Source organism: Pseudorasbora parva, chromosome 18, assembly GCF_024679245.1.
Source record: "Pseudorasbora parva isolate DD20220531a chromosome 18, ASM2467924v1, whole genome shotgun sequence".
In the NCBI taxonomy this organism is placed as follows: domain Eukaryota; kingdom Metazoa; phylum Chordata; class Actinopteri; order Cypriniformes; family Gobionidae; genus Pseudorasbora; species Pseudorasbora parva.
The window spans coordinates 14103840-14123625 of record NC_090189.1 but is presented as its reverse complement, the minus strand read 5'-3'; the positions used below and the strand labels follow the sequence as shown (position 1 = coordinate 14123625).

The following is a 19786-nucleotide window of genomic DNA, read 5'->3' as shown; positions in this document are numbered from 1 at the left end:
TACATTTCATATAATTTTTTTAAATAATTTATACTTTATTCTAATTTATAATTTTTCATAATAATAAACTTCTATAACTTTTTTTGTTTCACTTTTTATATTTTCTCACTTCAGCAATAATCTTCTTTGAAAAAGTTTGTGCTCTAAAGCATTCAATGTTTACATCAGTTTGAAGTTGGAAATTTCATTTTCAGGTCTATGTTAAAAAATGAACAAACAGGTAATAAATGGATCAGAACTATTCCAAAAATATAATTTAGTACCAAAAATACAAAATATTAAAAACATCTAACTAAAATAAAGTACATTCTTTTAAACGGAACCAATTAAATAGAAAATCACCAAAAAGAATGTATTTTATTTTAGTCGAGCAGAGTTAAAAGTATTAATATAAAAACTATAATAGTTTATAAATAATACCAAAATATAACACTGCTCTGATAGCATAAAATGTCTGTTCAGTTCCTTTATTCCAAAACCTAGTGATATAAACTCTTTTTTTCCCCTCATAAATGTAAATTTCAGGTTTAAAAAAAAGTCAGAATTGTGAGATTTAATACTCAGATATACTCAGCTTAGCTTATCTTAACTGTATAGCTTAGTTTAGCAGATGCTAGTGAGGTTTATGATTTAGAATATAATCCTGTTTTTATTTTTTAAAGATGTTAATCAGATTCTTTTTACAACTATTGCGAATATATTCAGAGTATACACTGAGAGTTGCAACTGTGTGCCATGGTAACATCTCCCTTTAGCTGGGACCATTCATAATTTAGCACAACAAGTTGTAACCTATTGCTTCATTAAATTTAAAGTGATGCATTCCAGATCCGTTCTTTTGAAGACGTATTCAGTGACATACGAGTGCTTAGTTGGGTTGTTGACATGAAAGGTTGGGTTTATTTCCATCTGGCTATCACTTTCTAGTATTTATATAAAGGATTTCAGGTTTAGAGATCGGTTTTAAACTGTGTTTTTTCAAAATCGTTTTGTGTCCTAGAAGTCGTAGGCTAGTTGTTAGCAACAAAGGGACACTTTTTTCTTCGTATTCAAAAAGTGACTTACTAGTGATGCCCTCTGTCATAATATCAGTCATTTTACAGCAAGAGGACAGCATCCTCATGCTGAGCTGGTCCACTATCAAAGCCTACAGACAAAAAGAGAGAGCAGAAATGATGAGAGTTTCAAAAACAGTAAATTCCACACTGCTTATGCAGGCAGTGCAAACTTTCATTTATTAATATGGGCACCGAAATAAATATGCATGTGGTGTGACAGAGGCGTAACAGGATGGGTAAAATTGTTTGGGCTTAATTATTCAGACATATTTCCTTGGTTTGCAGCTCAGGGACTCAATGAAGGATTAAAACTGTGGTTGCTACGGTGATGGGGTGAATGAGTTTGTCTTACCTTCCATTCTCCCTTCTTCTTCACCTTCTTGATGACATCATTCATAATCTCTGCAGAAGAGAAGAAAAGTTCATCAAACATCAGATATCAGTATATTTTATACACATCTCAATTTGTAGTAATTATCACGTCATTATTCCAGGATTTTTGGATGAATATAACAGCATTTATTTGAAACAGAACTCTTTTGTGACATTACACTCTAAAAAATGTTGGGTTGTTTTAACCCAATGTTGGGTCAAATATGGACTAACCCAGCAATTGGGTTGTTTTAATCATGCGGTGGGGTTAAATATTTGCTTAAGACAACCCAATCGCTGGGTTAAAACAACCCAATTGCTGGGTTAGTCCATATTTGACCCAACATTGGGTTGTTTTTACCCAGAATTTTTTAGAGTGTATACATTTCTTTGCTGTCACTTTTTTACTTGCTGAATAAAAGTGTTAATTTCTTTTAAAAACCCCAAACTTGTGAACAGAATAAGGTACATTACATTAGAGTTGTTGTAAATAGCTTTAATTTAATAGTTCTTTGACAGTTTAGAACAGCTCTAGATTCATCATAAGACATTAAATAATGCCAGCATCATACAAAACTAATATATTTCACAGGGAGCAGCTTTGTGTTGGGTAATGAATGTTGATGTGTAGGATTAAATATCTTACACAATCAAAAAAATTAAGGTATTGGTGATATAGACACAATGTGTAGTTATCACTCTATCACTCCTTTTATCATCTTACACACCTGCTCTGTTGCCCTGCAAATCCGCACTGCCGTGTATGCGTGTGCCCATTCTGTCCCTGTCACACCTGAGCCTGACTGTGCCCGCTGGTCATCTACTAAAAGGATTATCTCAGTCTCCTCATTTTCCTTGCTTTTTCTCTCTCTCTCCTTTTTCTTTAGCAGAGCTTTTTTGGCTTTCATTACATCAAAATTCACAGGCACGTCTCTCAATAAACACACACTTCTGAAAAGGAATTATATTCGTGAAATCCAGCTCATCTGGTCATGCAGGTAAAATTGTGATCAGGCATGTAACTTCGGGTGGGCGGGTCTAAGTGGCTCTTATGAAACATTGCCCAGCCAATCACAGAAATGAGGTGCAATTACAAGAGAAAGGCCAAAATTGTGAGATACGAAAGATTTTTAAAAATCCAGAGATGATGAGAACAAATTGTAAATGTGCGATATAGGGTTTTATTTTAACAATCTGAGCACATGGTCTGAAGCACATGGCGCGAAGCACATGGCGCAAGTGAACTTAGGGCATGTCCGAATCCACTTTTGCTGGTTTAACGACAAAAAATGGTTGGCACGTCAGGTGCATGATCCAAAAGGGTTGTCCCTATTCTCTTAATAAGTAATGGGTGAGTTTTGGGCGTAACATGCAATAAATCAATCAGAGTCTTATCTCCCATTCGCTTTAAAAGACAGTTGCGCTTTCACCATGGCGGATTCGCTATTTACATGGCGGAATTTGGGAGCTGAAAGACTGAACAATCCTCCAGAGAGGAATCCTTTATTTTTAAAATTTGAACATGTTTGTTTGCTGCTGCGCACCCCTGAGTGTAATAAACAGAGTGTATGTGCGTTGTAAACCCACCTATAGGCACATATTACTAACGCACCCTTTAAATAACACAAAACATACAGTTTTTTTGGTCGATACCGCAGTCGTTTTCAGTTGACTCAAAATAGCAACAGGACAACAATGCGCCTAACACAACTTGATGACCGACCAGCACGCCCACAGGCAAACAAATGGACGCGAATTTAAACAATGTGCGCTGGACGTGAAAATAACTGCGTCAGGCTTAAACTAACAAGAAACACTTGTGTCACGCCTGGCGTCATATTGCGCAGGGTGTGTGATAGGGCACATCATGTCACGCTATGAGATGTAGTCACAATTACGAGAGCAGTAACCAGTAGAGTGTGGCGCTAGCAACGCCAAGGTCATGGGTTCGATTCCCAGGGAAAGCAAAAATTGACAATAATGTAAAAATGTACCTTGAATGCAAAGTAAGTCGCTTTGGATAAAAGCGTCTGCCAAAAAGCATAAATGTAAATGTTGTGACTAAAAAAGCAATTGTTAGATATAATCACACTCACGATGATTATAAAAAATGTCAAGAGTGAAATATGAAGTCATGATCATAATAACAGAAAAAAGCCATTTGCAAGATATAAAGTGACTATTATGGGGGAAAGCTGCAACTGCACCTTGTAATTTTATATAGTCACAATTACTACGAAAATGTTACATTTTGAGAAAAAACACAATCAAAGATATAGTCGCAATTAAAAACAGAAATATTTATATTACTGTTTTTAGAAAAAACAGTAATCGTGAGATATAGTCAGATTGGAGGACAAAAAGAAAATTATGAGGGCAAAATAATAATTGTGAGGTATAAAGAGACAGTTACGATAAAAAAGTCACAATTGCTTTTTTATTTTCTCTCCTATTGTGTCTATTAGCCCCCCCCTCCCATTATCTTATAGAATCGTATTATTCACAAGCCGTACTTTTTCTGTATTTACAAAAATAGATCTTATTCAGTGTGCATCATTCTATGAAAGCTTGTTTAAAAGGAATCAAAAAGGTGCGGCGATTTTTCATCTTAAAATCTGGATTTTTTTCCCCTCGCTATTCTGACTCTATAACACAATTACATATTCATATCACGCAATTCTGAGAAAAAAATCAGAATTGTAAGATTTAAGCTCAATTCAAAGAAAAGTCAGAAATGTGAGATAAAAAAAGTTGCAGTTATCTTTTAATTTTTTTTCCATGGTGGAAACAAGCTTCTATGCCATTCCCTTTAAAGGGCATTTGTTGCAGACTGGGAACCTGGGACGCTATCAGATGTGGCAAAGACAGCGTTCGCTACGGCAGCAAATTGAATCCGTATATCTTCAGAGTCCCCCTCTGTTCAGATGCCAAGGTTGTGCTCCTTACAGACAATGGTAAATGAACAGCAAATCGTTGAGAATCAAATCTATAGAATCTCTTTATGTGTAGTTACTGTTTTTGCTCTGTGGCTGATCTCTCTTATTCACTCTGATGTAAGTAATCCCATCATGCAGCGATTGGGCGGAGGCAACCATGTTTGTGTGTTGGGGCCAATATTAGCATGATTGCAATGCTAGCCATCTGGTTGTAGTGTCAGAATAAAGGCGCTCAGGGTGATTTTGTGGTTTTGACATTTGTCCCAGTGTCATGATACAGAGTTAAGCCCCTCTGTGGATGAAAACAGTCCTGGACGAATCCAGATGGATTATGGGCGTTTAAACACAGGGCATGTTTTAGTAAATGTGAAGAGATTAGCAGGCAGTTTAGCTGATAGGAGATTTAGCATTGATTCCAATAAAAATGTATGTGAATGAGGGCCAAAGCTCGATCAAACAGAGCAAATCTGACCCATTGTGCCAATAAAAAAACATATTTGTCAAATCTCTGACCAGTTGGAAAATATGACTTCCCTAACAAAAGGTCATGCCAAGCAGAAAACCTCAGATACAAGTAAATCCAATAAGACGATTCTCTTTGAAGCCAGTCGTAGCTTGTGTAATTTAAACCCCCAGAAGAGCTTTATTTAATGTCTCACTTCAATGCTCATTTTTTCCTGTCTTTTGATGTTTTTACCTTAACATGATGCTTTGTGCTAAGAATATATAGATTAGCTATGATACTCTAGATATCATCATCAACAAATATGGGTTTGTCAATAGCCAAAGCCAATATCAAAAGAGAGAATTTAAAGTACTGTTTATTATCAAATACAATGTAGCAAATAATTCAATTTAAATGGCAAATTATATTATTTTGTTTTTCTAAAAATATTCACTCCAGTAACCGGTGCTGTTATTAAAATTAAAACTACACTGTACATTTTTTTTGTTGGTTTAACTGAAAAAAGTAAGTAACCTGGTGGCCTTAATTTTGAGTTTATTGAAATTAAAAATTTGAGTTGATACAATGAAGGAAATTTGTTTAATAATAGAAACTCAAAATATAATTGTATCTGAACCACATAACAAAAATTATAAATCATAAAAATAGCACAATTTGGCATGTTTCACTGCATCATTGGTTACATTAAAATGTTTGGTTTTTTGAAATTAAAAATGTGAGTTGATACAAAGAAGGACATTTTTTTAATAAATAGAAACTCAAAATATTATTGTATCTGAACCACATAAAAAATGTGATAAAACATGAAAATAGCACTATAGTTTCACTGCGTTGTCAGAAATAAAACACACACAATTAATCCAATATGCTTACAAAATCTTTTAATCATCTTTTAATAAAGGTTGTCGAATCTCAAAAAATGTTCATTGTATTAACTCAATTTTTTATTTTATTTTAATGAACTCAAAATTTTAAGACAACCAGGTAACTTTTTTTCTAAATATTTTTTTACAGTGTAGCTATTAAAATGTATTTTTGTTAACTGAAATAAATAAAATATAAATATTAGAATAAAAAACTTAACTGAAATAAAATATTTTTTCGTTTTTTATAATAAATAGAATGTTTTTAAATAATGACAAGGGCACATTACAAAATTACTACAACTTAATCATTATATTGTGATTAATCGCGAGTTAACTCATGACAATTGTGCGATTAATCACGATTAAATATTTTAATCGATTGACAGCCCTAAAATAAATACTGCTAAAACAATGCCATTGACAAGGCTGTCATCAGTTGTACGTTTTATGTTTATTTCACATTTAATTTATGGTAATTCATGAAGATAAAAATACATTTGAATGAAGATTTTCATATTTAAAAGACTATCTATTATATTCCAATCTACTACTTTACTCACGTTACAACATTTTACACTGAATAAGTTTAATAAATCTAAATGTTTCTTTATTCTACTATTAGTGAAAATAACAGCAAGAGGTATATGCTAGGTCATGTCGTTCTCAGCTGTCTCCAGAGGACACTTCATCCAGTCATGTGACATCAGCACAACCCCCATTGGCCTCACTTCACTTCAGCCCAAATTCAGCCTCCAGGACTGAGGTAAAAACCATTTTACTGTACAAATGGGGGAAGGACAAAATGAATGTCAAACAACCTCATGCAAGGCTTCTGCAATATGCTCAAAATCCTAATCATTATGCGTTTAAAACACCCTTAAAGACCGAGACAGCCGCCCGCGGCTAAAAATAACTATCGTTCTAAAATGTTTAATAACTTTTAAACCGCAAATCCAATCTGTATGCTGTAAACTGCACCGTAAAGAGGAGAATCTCCGCTTTCTAAAGGTATAATATGTCTCACGATTGATCATTCAGGGGCTCGGTAGTCAGCATCGATGCGTCATCAAAATATGCAGCATTGACTAAAAATAACGATCGTTCTAAAATGTTTAATAACTTTTAAACCGCTAATCCAATCTGTATGCTGTAAACTGCACCGTAAAGAGGAGAATCTCTGCTTTCCATAGATATAATATGTCTCGCGATTGATCATTCAGAGGCTCCGTAGTCAGCGTGGATGCGTCAACAAAATATGCAGCATTGATTTGTCCAGGAAACACACGTGGGTTGTTCCCCTGAGCCAAACAGAGGTTGCGTCCGAAATCGCGTACTTCCATACTATATAGTATGCGAAAAACAGTACGCGAGCAGAGTAGTATGTCCGAATTCATAGAATTCGAAAAACAGTATGCGAAAAGTACCCGGATGGCATACTACTTCCGGCGAGATTATGAAGTGCGCATACGATGGACACTTTACTAGTTCGGAGCAGTCGCTGTGTCGAGACAGGGTTGGCGATTGCAACTTTTGAACTCAGACGGTAAAATCAAATAAAACTACTCACAGTGAATGTAAATTGGACAATGGCTGAGACTTCTGGTGGATCTTTCACATCATTAAGCCTAGACAATATACTTGATGAAGGTAATATGTTTTGGGATGAGGTTGTTAACTACAACAAGCAGAATGTACGACAAAGATCTGAGAGTGAAGGGGATTCCATAGAATCAGTAGTTGTGGCGAAAAAGACCAAAACAGATGGTAACATGCCCTTGAGACCTCAAGTCGACGTTTGGAAAGTTATTTTGGTATTTGATCAAAAGGGTGGACCAGATCTGCATCCAATACATATCACGAAAGCAATAGAGAAGGAAATAGGCAAGATTAATCACGCGCGGTTCATGGGGAATGGGAGGATACTCATCTTTGCAAATTCCAAAGAACAACAAAGTAATATTCTCAAGAAAACCACACTTAACAACCTCAAAGTTACACCACATATTCCGGGTGCTGCATCTAAAGTCAGAGGAGTAATATCTGGAATCCCAACTTCAGTTTCAATAGAAGAGATAATGGAATGTTTAAAAGATTATGATTTAGTTGAAGCTAAGCGACTGACAAAAGGTAAAGATAAAATAGAAAGTCTATCTATTCTATTAAACTTCAAGAAAGAACTACCCAGTAGGGTTCAAATGGGATACATGTCATACTCAGTGAGAGAATATATCCCGCCACCGCTAAGATGTTTTAAGTGCCAACGGTATGGTCATGCTGCTAGCCAATGTAGAGGAAAAATTAGATGTGCAAAATGTGGAGGAGAACATGAGTATGGCAAATGTGAGGAAGATGCAGTGTTAAAATGCTGTAATTGTGGTGGCAGTCATAGTGCAGCTTATGGAGGTTGTGAGAAGCACAAAGAGGCAAAAGAAATACAAAAATGCAAAGTTATTCACAAAGTTTCCTATGCTGAGGCGGTTAAGAAAATTGAAATGGAAAAGAAAGGAGCTAACCTAATTCCCCCCCCCAAAACACCAGAGCAATCACGGGAAACAAGTGTTAGCAACTCAATAAGCAGAGTAAATCACAGGAGCCAACCTAACGAGAGAATCCAACAAGTTAGTAGACCTAGACCTAATTCTCAACAGTCAGAGTGCTGTGAATTCCAAAAGAAAATGTCAGAGGAAACATTGTTGGTCAAGAAAAATGATTTCCTTGCCTTCATTTGTGCAGTGATTAATAAAGCAACTGAACTTCCTCAGGGAAGTAATAAGGTTAAAGCAATTGTGGATATAGCAAATGACTTTTTAGGATTTAGGTCACAAGCTAGTAAAATTCAAGAGATACTGATTAGTAAAATATGAGGGTCAAAATAGTGATTAAAAGCATTATGGTACTTTTCATTCTTCAATGGAATGCCAGAAGTTTAATTTCTAATGGGCAAGAATTTAAGCGATATATACATAATCTGAAAGGAAAACCTGAGGTCATATGCATTCAAGAAACATGGTTAAAATCAGACATTGATTTTGTATTGAAAGGGTATAATTGCATTAGATGTGATAGAGAAAAAGGCAGAGGAGGAGGGTGTATGACATTTATTAAATTAGGAATACCGTATAGGTTTATTAATACTAAGGATCATGAATGTGTGGTAACTGAAATATTTAATAAAGGTAATGGTAATTTTACTATTATTAACTATTATAATCCATGTAAAGGATTAAATAGTGAGTTATTGAAAAGTATTGTTAAGAGAAGTCACAGAGAGATTTGGTGTGGGGACTTCAATGCTCATAACAGTTTATGGGGTAGTAAACAGACAGATTTGAATGGTGAGGCAGTGGAAGAAATGATGAATGATAGGATGTTAGTGTGCATAAATAATGGTTATGGTACTAGAATTAATGTTTACAAAAATGAAACTTCTTGTATAGACTTAACTTTAGTTGATAGAAAAATTGCCAGTAGATGTGAATGGGAAATAGATCAAAGCACAAGTATGGGTAGTGATCACTTCCCAATTACATGTACAGTTGATATTGAATTTAATATAGAACAGAGTTATGTGCCCCAAAGATGGAATTTTAAAAAAGCAGATTGGGAGAAATATGCAGAAAACTGTGGGAATGAGGAAAGCACATCAAGTAGTAATGATCAGACAGTTGATGAAATTAATAGTAGTATAAGTTCTTGTATATTGGTTGCTGCCAGCCAAAGCATTCCTATTAGTCAAAACCAAAAGAATCAAACCAATGTTCCATGGTGGAGTAATAAGTGTTCAGAGGCTATCAAGGACAGGAATAAAGCTTTTAATAATCTGCGTAGAACATTAACAATAGACAATCTGATTATTTATCAAAGGAAGAAGGCATTAGCAAGGAAGGTTATTAAAGAGGCTAAGAGAGATTCATGGAGACAGTTTTGTTCAACAATAGGAAGAGAGACCACTTTAAATAAAGTATGGATGATGATTAAAAAGATGATAGGTAAATGTAAGCCTCCTCAGGTGTCTGTCTTAATTAAAGATGGGACCCATGCAATCTCAGATTTGGAAAAAGCCAATATGCTCGCTAGAGCTTTTGCAGACATACATAAGGGTAACCACCTGGAGGAACGGTATAAGAAAAGGAAAGAAGAGGTACTGAAAATAAATAGGAATATTTTACATATCAAAGAGTCAAATATGTCTATAATGGATTCTGAAATTAATATGTCAGAACTTAAAAGGGCATTGAGTAATACTACATACTCTGCACCAGGGATGGACAACCTGTGTTATGCCATGTTTAGAAAATTGCCTGATAATATTTTGGAGAAAGTTCTTAAGCTGTTTAACAAAGTGTGGAATGAAGGTAATTTACCAAGCATGTGGAAATGGGCAAGAATCCTTCCATTCCCTAAGCCAGGTAAAGATCCAAGTGATCCAGGAAATTATAGGCCTATTGCACTCACTTCACATTTTGGAAAATTAATGGAAAAAATTATTGTTGGGCGTTTGAATTATTTTCTAGAATACATAAATCCACTTAAAGGGTATCAAACTGGATTTAGGAGGTGCAAGTCAACAACTGATGCACTGGTTAAAGTATGTAATGAAATTGAAAAGACTTTAATAATGAAAGAAGTTATGGCAGCAGTTTTCTTGGATATTGAGAAAGCCTATGATACTATGTGGAGAGAAGGTTTGTTGATTAAATTAGGAAAATTGGGAATTAATGGGAAAATGTATAATTATATACTTGACTTTCTCTCTGAACGTTCAATTAGGGTCAAAGTGGGTGATGCAGTATCTGATGAATTTATTGTTGAAAATGGAATCCCGCAGGGGAGTGTTATGAGTCCTATCTTGTTCAACATAATGATCAATGATATATATGAAAAGTTGGGAGATAACAATGAAGGTTTATTATATGCAGATGATGCTGTCATTTGGAGAAGAGGACGTAACATTTCATATGTTAATGATAAGATTCAAAAGGACATTCATGTACTAGAACAGTGGGGAATTGATTGGGGTTTTAAATTTTCTATTTCAAAGTCACAGGTTGTTTATTTTACTAGGAAAAAAGTCCCTGAAACTTATAAAATTACACTTTATGATCAGCAACTTGAAAGAAGGGAAAAATTTAAGTACCTAGGAGTATGGTTGGATGCCAAACTTACATGGAAATATCACATTGAATATATTGAAACAAAGTGTAAAAAGGTAATTAACCTTATGAGAATGGTCACAGGACATAATTGGGGAGCTGATAGGCTGTCTTTGATTAATATATATAAATCTTTAATAAGATCAAATATTGATTATGGCTGTATAATATATAGCTCAGCTTGTAAGACATCACTCAAGAAAATCGAAAGAATGCAGTTTAAGGCATTGAGGATTGCCCTTGGTGCTTTTAAAACAACTCCTACAAATGCTTTATTAGTTGAATCTAAAGAAACCCCTATTAATTTAAGGCATGAGAAATTGTCACTTACGTATTGGGTGAGGTTAAAAGGAAGTTTCAACAACCCAGCTCTGACAGTGATTAATGATTGTTGGGAATATTCTAAAAAGTCCAATGGGTTTGGTTGGAATATTGACAATTTAGTGAATCATTATGGATTAAAAGAGTTGAAATATGGCCCTGCATTAGCCTTAAGTTGTGTTCCCCCATGGCTGCTTCCTGTTCCAGAGGTAAATATTGAATTATTAGCTGAAAAAGGTGAGCATCAAAATAAGCAAAGATATATTGAAGCATGCCTAAGTTATTTAAATAATACATACTATGGATATTTGAAAATATTTACAGATGGTTCTAAAGAACCCAAAGGTCACTGTGGTATTGGTATTTATATTCCAGAATTTGAAAAAAGATATGGGTATAGAGTGAGTGACCATTTATCAATATATTCAATAGAGATGACTGCAATAATAACTGCCCTTAGGTGGGTTGAAGAGACTAAACCTCTTAGATCTGTTATATGTACTGACTCTATGGCAGTACTACAAAGTTTTATAACAGATAAAGCAATACGTGAAGATTTAGTATTAGAGGTTAAGCATCTTCTTTTAAATCTTAAAAGCCTTGGACTAGCGATACAGTTTTGTTGGATTCCAGGCCATTATGGAATCAATGGCAATGAAATAGCTGACAAATTAGCTAAAAAAGCTCTGGAATTAGATCAAGTAGAAATTCACATTCCATTGGGTAAAGGAGATGCTAAAGCTTTAATTAAATCACAAATTATGCTAAGGTGGCAAGATGAATGGGAATCAGAGACTAATGCTAGATACTATCATATGAACCAGAAATATGTTGAAGGGAAAAGAATCACCTCATTGGGTCTTAATAGGCACGAAGAAGGTATTATAACCAGATTGAGGTTTGGCCACACAGGCCTTAATTCCACTTTATTCTTAATAGGTAAAAGTAATGGTATATGCTCTGAATGTAAAGTCATGGAGGATGTCACGCATGTCCTATTTAGATGTAAGAAATTTGATCAACACAGACAGAAATGGAAAGACTCTGATGCAGAAAATGACATCCATAATATTTTACAGGAGCAAGGAATGCAGCAACAAAGAAGCAAGCATCTTACTACATACCTTAATGATACTGGGTTAAGCAGAAGAATTTAGTTCCTTTTTTTTTTTTTTTTTTTTTTTTTTTTTATAAATTTTGGGGGTGGGTATGAAGGTTTTGATCTTATTTTATGATTTTATGATTTAATGTGTCAGTTGCCAGCGTCCTTTTACACACTCCTGTGTAGTAGTCCAGTAGGTGGCGATATATGTCGTAAAGATATGAACCGCCATTAATCAGAAGAAGAAGAAGAAGAAGACACTTTACTATCCCATGATGCCACGGGAGAGAGGAGCTGGCGTTATATTTGAAAATGGCGGAAAACGGAGATGCAGCTGTTTTCAAGTGTAAGTACTTTAGAAACAACTTTTTGTTTATTTGTGGTTAAATTGTATTTGTTTAACATCATATAAGTAAACGACTGTCTTGTTAGAAGTTTATATGATGTAAAGTAAGGGTGTCCTTTTCCAGCCAATTCAGAAAAATTATAGTTTTATCATTATTAGTAGACTAATGTAAATCAGCTACCGATAGCACTGTTTTCACAAAACAAAGACGTTCGTTGTTTAGCAGTTTAATGAGATAATTACACAACTTCAGTAAATTAAAACGATGTATTTCTCCTTTACCAGTGTTGATATTATCAAAACTTTGTTGGTTACACAGCAAACTGCTGTTAACAAGTTTAAATTACCTCAGCTTGTCCATGTACCGTTAGCATTAATAGACTGACCATGGTTCATCACATGTTAATCTCTGTGTTGATTTTGCAGGGGCTGATGAACACCCACCCGTGTTTTAACCAAGAAGTGAGAGAAAGAAAAGATTCCTTCGGCTACTAGAAATAATTGCTAAACAATGATGTTAATAAAGAAATCAAATGATACAGTGTCTCTTTTCATTTGTTTGTAAATTCACCGTCATGCTGTTTAGCAAGTTATATTACAAAACACTTAATTCCTAGGGCTTTACAGTAGCTAGCTTGTCAGTGGTAAATTGCTAATATATGGCCTTGAGTATTTTTTTTAAAGCGTTCTGTATGTGTTGCTGGTTTTTGAAACAAGCTAATTGCGCGTTTATCTGACAAATATGCTGTCTAACTCTGAATACGAGTGCTGCACTGTAGAGAAAAACACACACTCCAGACACCATTAAAATGTATTTGCTTTATTTTTGTGTATTTAACTTTCAAATGGATACGTAGGATACAAAGCTTAAAATAAAATCACATAATTTTGCCGTACAGAGCGTAAAACACCACCAAAAGGAAAGGTATTAAAATGTTTTTTATTATAGTGTCATCACGAGGAAAGAAGTTTAACTTCAGCAGCTTCGGTAAGTAACTTTCACAGGTTTCAAAAAGATCTAAAAGGACTTTGATAACTAGTAATCTCATTTATAGGGCATCACTTTAAAATAGTTCAATAACGTTAAAGTTATATGTTTCTTTTAAAGCGTGTACAAGATGAAGACTTTACGATCTCGGTAATTTTTGGATTTACTCTTGAAGTAAATAGTTTGTAAAACATGAAGCTCAAATATGTGATATGTAACTATAATTTCAAATGTTTGGCACACAAATTCACACTCAGCCTTAGCCATTGGGCCAGTGGTTAGTGGGTGTCGCCTCTAGGGACCACTGTAGTTCCATTAATAGAGAGACGCACACACATTTGTTTCTGAGGTAATATTTAAAAGCTAAATACATTATAATACTTGCATTATTTGAGAAATACCGCACAAGCTCTGGACGTAGGCGTGACCTGCGAGGAGCTGACCGACGCCTCCTCTGGATTGTGAGCTCGAACGTAAAAAACGCAGATAAAAGCGAAGCAGATCTAAAAACATCGCTGGCGAATGTGTGCAGTCGGTGAAATGGGCTCTTTAAATCTCCGCGCTGTCATGACGGCGTCTATCACGTGACAATTCCATCATGGCGCATGTAGTACGTCCGACTCCATTCATACTACCCGTATTCATACTATATAGAACGTACTTTTTTAACGGTCGCGAAGTACGTTCTAATTCAAATGTAGTACCTACTCACATAGTACGCGATTTCGGACGCACCCAGAATTTTTTATTTATTTATTAGTCCCACCCCCCTATGCCCAGATTCGTTGAAACTTTGATCAATTCAACCAATAAACACAGTGTTTGGTCTTTTGAACCACGAATCACGTTTCTCTGAAAAATGAATGTGGGTGTGAATTTGCATGCATCATGAAACTAAACAGAAATAAACGCGTGCAAAGCGCCCTCTCTCAGAGCACAGCCAGTATATTTCTCTATATGTATGTAGTTTGTGTTTTACACAATTTTCACTATTATATTTTCCTCAATTTGTGTTTGAGAAGATTATGTGCAGAGAGGTTGAAATGTCCGTTTATGAAAATAGCCGCCCACATGTAAAAGTCGCCTCAGTATATTTTATTTCACGGTTTCTTGTCACAACTTGATGTATTGTTTGCGTTTGTTTTTCATGTTCAAATTATAATATATTTCTATGAAGAAAAATGTTTGTTTCAGTGCTGTTATTATATAACAATCTTTCTATTTACTTTATTACTTGAACTTTTTAGGACACATTATCAGTCAATAAAATACACCTGTTTTCACTCAAAAACCTAGAAACGCCTAGAATAATGTTATAATAAATGGCTATAACTTGCTGAGGGATTGTTACATGTATACAAAATTTAATCTGGAAGTGTAAAACAACCAAGTCTAACTTTCTAAAGGAAAAAATCCAAACTTCATGAAGTTCTGTTCGAGTTCACAGTAAAAACATCACATTTTTTGCTGCCATTTTTCTTGAAATTATATTAATTTAATCCATTCTCAGAATAAATAAATGTAAAATTGGGACATCAAATGAGCTAGATGGAAACTTCAGGTTCTCCTGTTTAAAATGATATATAGCACTTGATGATAACTGCTAGAATGGGGGAGAAAAACAAAGAAAAGTAGAGGCACATCAGGCGCCCCAAAAATGTTCTAGGTCTTTAAGGGTTAAAACACCAGGGGGAAAAGCACGGCGTCTTGCATTTTGTACATTCTTTTACAGAGACTCCTCAACGTATTGATTTTGCTTCCTCGCTGATCTGTAGCTTTTTCAAGAGATGAATTTTTGCAGTGCTGCAGAACTATACTGGATTAAATCATACTGTACTGTACGGACTGCAGGTCGGGTCAGAGTTAATGAACTCCGTTTATTTCTTTTCCTCCTCATATTGGGGTAATAAAATGTACCGCAGTCTATCAGCTCTTTGTCACTGCAGCCTGGCTCGCTCCAGCACTGATTTTTCTCAGTGAGGTGCTGGATAATGTGTTTACGTTTGACTGATTTATCAGATCAGCTGGATGGAAAAGTAACAGCAAAGCAAGGTCAGTATAATTCAATCAAACGGTAAATTCTATTTATTAATAGTACAAAAGAACACTGCAGTTACTATGAGTCAAACATTTAAAGGGTTAGTTAACCCAAAAATGAAAATTCTGTCATTAATTACTCACCCTCATGTCGTTCGACACCCGTAAGACCTCTGTTCATCTTCGGAACACAAATGAAGATATTTTTGTTGAAATCCGATGGCTCAGAAAGGCCTTCATTGACACCAATGTCATTTCCTCTCTCAAGACCCATCAAAGGCACTAAAGACGTCGGTACAAAGCCCATCTCACTACAGTGGCTCTACATTCATTTTATGAAGCGACGAGAATAGTTTTTGTGCGCAAAACAAACCTAAATAATGACTTATATAGTGATGGCCGACTTCAGAGCTTTATGAATCAGTGTATCGGATCAGTGGTTCGGATCGCCAAAGTCACATGATTTCAGCAGTTTGCCACGCGATCCGAATCATGAATCGATAGGTTAATTCATAACACTCCAAAGCTTCAGGAATCAGTGTTTTGAAATCGGCCATCACTATACAAGTTGTTGGGGTTTTTTGCACACAAAAACTGTTCTCGTCGCTTCATAAAATTATTGTAGAATCACAGTGAGATGGGCTTTGTAACGACGTCTTTATGGATCTTGAGAGAGGAAATGCCATTGTTGCCAATGGAGGCCTGTCTGAGCCATCAAATTTTAACAAAAATATTTAATTTGTGTTCCGAAGATGAGTGGGTCTGACTGGAACGGCATGAGGGTGAGTAATTAACGACAGAATTTTCATTTTTGGGTGAACAAACCCTTTAAGCGTGTGTGAATGGAAGTCAAACGGACGAAAGCAAAGGACAGCTGCATGAGACCATTCCCCCTTCCGGGTCACATATCAAAGGGATTTACTGCTGTTTTAAGTAGAACCATGAATATGCAATAAGCATTTTGGCTAAATGAAAGTCAACATTAAATCAAAATGGACTATTCTATGAAATATAGCAGTATTTATTCTAAATAATAATTCCCCTCTCGCAGCGACTTCTCTTTTCTGATGGGCGTAGCGACGCAAGGGCTGGACAACCTGTAACTCACAATATCGACCAATAGCAAACCACAATGATACAATCAATCCCAGATGGACTACTAGCCCCGCCCTACTTTTGTTCTTATTCGAGAAGCCGCTTCACTTGAATACACATCATAATAAGGAATAAAAGATGCAATTTCTGTTTCAAGCCAGGATTAAAACTGAACCAGTTGCAGATATCTTAACATTCTCTCATCTGGCTGATCTGGGCATCACATCACAATAGTGTAGATGCCCTCATATAAGAGCTCGCAATTTGTATGAGCTGTTTCTGTCTCACACACTTTTACTTAAACACCGAACCTCTCTCCTGAGTACACCAACGCGAGTCTCATCTCACTCCAGCTATTCACTCTTCAGATATTTAACCTTAATGTAGATGTCTTAATTAAGCGCAAGCTGTCATTTGTGATAAAAGTAGATGTATGAACCTATATCTTACAGCTTTAATCAAAGATGGCAAGGATGGGAGGATGTTTGGAAGTGATGCAATCGCTGCCTGGTTTAGTGCGATTGACTGCTGGTTATGTCTAGACAGTTTATTGAACATTCACAGAATATTCTTAAAGGGGTACTTCAGCGCTGGGAAGATGAATCTGTATTTAAACTAGGTCATTAATGAGGTAGAAATGTGAAATTATTTTTTAATTTGGTGCTTTCTAGACTGAGAAAAGAAAGAAAATTTGTTTGGAAACAAATATTTTTGTCTCATGGGGATGAAAGACAACAATTCCCAGAATGCTTTGCTGCCCTACGAGGCCACTCCCAAAGCCACCGCTACTAAATCACTGGATTACTTTCACTTTCCCACCGCGACTGCGTTCATTTTCATAAAATCAGTTCAGTTAGAGAACATATACTACAATGTACTACAAGTGTCTGTTCAATATGTGATTTAGCCACTGAGGGAGTGTGAGCACAACGCTGCAGGAGTCAAATTACATACATTCGTGATGAGCTGAATGAGCTCTCCTGATTGAGAGCTGAGGTAAACAGGTGTTGTGCCGAACTGTGACTCACGCCAAATTATTCCCCCCTAGTATTAGTAGTTTCAGGATTAGTTGTGACAGTACAGTAAATGAGATGGCCATGTTTAATTTTACTTTCACTTTTTACGGAAAGGGTGGAGTGTTTAATTAACCATTAAGGAAATGGAGGCAAGGTCTATTTAAGCAGGTAGAACGACACGTCACAGGTATGCTAGTTGATTCGTGAGAAAGAGAGTGAAGGAAATCATTAGGAAGGGAAGATGGCATGTGTTTGAACCGATGCTGACGTTAACCACACAAGCTGTCTGATGCGACGTGGAGGCCGGCGATTCCCTAGCGACGCACTTCAACTTAGGTTTGTGGGGAAGGGGTTAGGATTAACTTCAATGAGTTATATTTTGGCAGGGGGTCAAAATTCGGTACAACACCGTACTCGCGGCATAGATTCACAGCGCATGTTCATTCTGGCGCGTTTTCAGTTCATGCCTTTGGAAGATTAACTTTCATAGGAATTCATTTGAGAAGTTGAAACACTTTCTTTGCTCCGCCGGCCGCACCGTTTACATGAACGCCTGAGGCTGCAGCTGCGAGCTGAGCTGTGAGTGCGATCTCCCATCCCCCATGTGCGAGTTGAAAACATGTGGAAATGGCTCCCTCTGCTGGCTGTAGTCTTTAGCCTCTGGCAAAAAATTCCTCTGATGACACAAATTGACGATATTTGCGTCATTGGAGTAATTTTTCCAGAAATTAAATGCATAAATATCTTGTCTCAGGGAGATATGAGGGGGGAGCACAATCATTCGAATATACTTCAGGGTTTCTACTGATACAAAGCCATATGCTAATCGCTGAAGTAACCCTTTAATGATTTTGCTGACTATGTGAATGTCGCAATGATGTTTATGTACTTTAATGAATGAATGCATGATTATACTATTTAAATTAATATTTTAAAATAATCATTCTGTCTAATCAATCACCCAAAAATTTTAACGGAAGGCATTTTTCATGTATTGAATTCATTTATATGTATGAATATACCATCTGTTAATATTTTTTAGTGAGGAAATTTGTATAAAATTAATTAATTTATCATCTGTGGATATTTAAATAAATTTTTTTTTAAATACATAGAAAAACAAAAGTGCACACAGGAGAAAAAATATATATATAACGACTACAACTTTTGCATGTCTTCATAATTTCTATGTACGACTGCCTGGTCAAAAATTGTTTGTTTCATTGTGCTGTTACAATACAAAAATTGACTCCAAGCGCAACTACACAATATATAGAAAATATAGCTTTTTCCATTTATTTTTACCGTATGACCCCTAATCAGACTGTTCTAAATGATTTACAACATTTTTATTAAATTAATATATATATATATATATATATATATATATATATATATATATATATATATATATATATATATATATATATATATATATATATATATATATATATACATCAAAAGTTATATTTCTTTGAAAGTCAAATGCACTGTGAACCAACAAAACCATTTATTTTATTAGCTCACACTAACAAAAAAATATTGCTCATGTTACTGTTCGTTATTATATTAATTAATTAATAATCAAATGAGAGAGTTTTTTTTACTGTACCAAAGTCACCCTAAAATGTGCAAAAACCTATTGAGACGAATATTAAATAAAGGCAATATCCCCTAGCTGTACTACTGGTCAGTACAAAAAAATAGTATAAGCAGTCATAGCTGCAGATTTAACCCTTCCTACACTCCCAGGCTCCCTCAGGGCACTCTCATTTCATGACCCACTTTTATGCTCAGTCTCTTGGGAATTTTACGGCCATTTACATTCTGTGGTTTTCCTCATCCTGGTGGGTCTGATTTGATTTTCTGATAGTGAAGACTAAACCTAGAACCCATTTATTTCCACGTTTCATGTTTTGTATTGATGCTTGATTGCATCAGTGACCTTGGCGTTCTTTCCTCTTATTATTGAGCCATGGTTCGCTATAAATATCTGTTAAGTTGGACTGCAAACGGCAGCTGAATAATGT

The 19786-nt window shown here is 35.5% G+C and overlaps 1 protein-coding gene across 2 annotated transcripts in view; it reads right to left on the bottom strand.

The window, feature by feature from the left end:
* Window positions 1–19786, bottom strand: part of stxbp1a (syntaxin binding protein 1a) — a 51382-nt gene that overhangs the window by 24943 nt on the left and 6653 nt on the right. For both annotated transcript variants that reach the window (XM_067424739.1, XM_067424740.1), the window contains exons 2-3: window positions 1411–1460; window positions 1066–1147 (exon numbers count right to left, since the gene is read on the bottom strand). In XM_067424739.1, the coding sequence (XP_067280840.1) occupies window positions 1066–1147; window positions 1411–1460 (132 nt within the window). The remainder of the gene's footprint in view (window positions 1–1065; window positions 1148–1410; window positions 1461–19786) is intronic.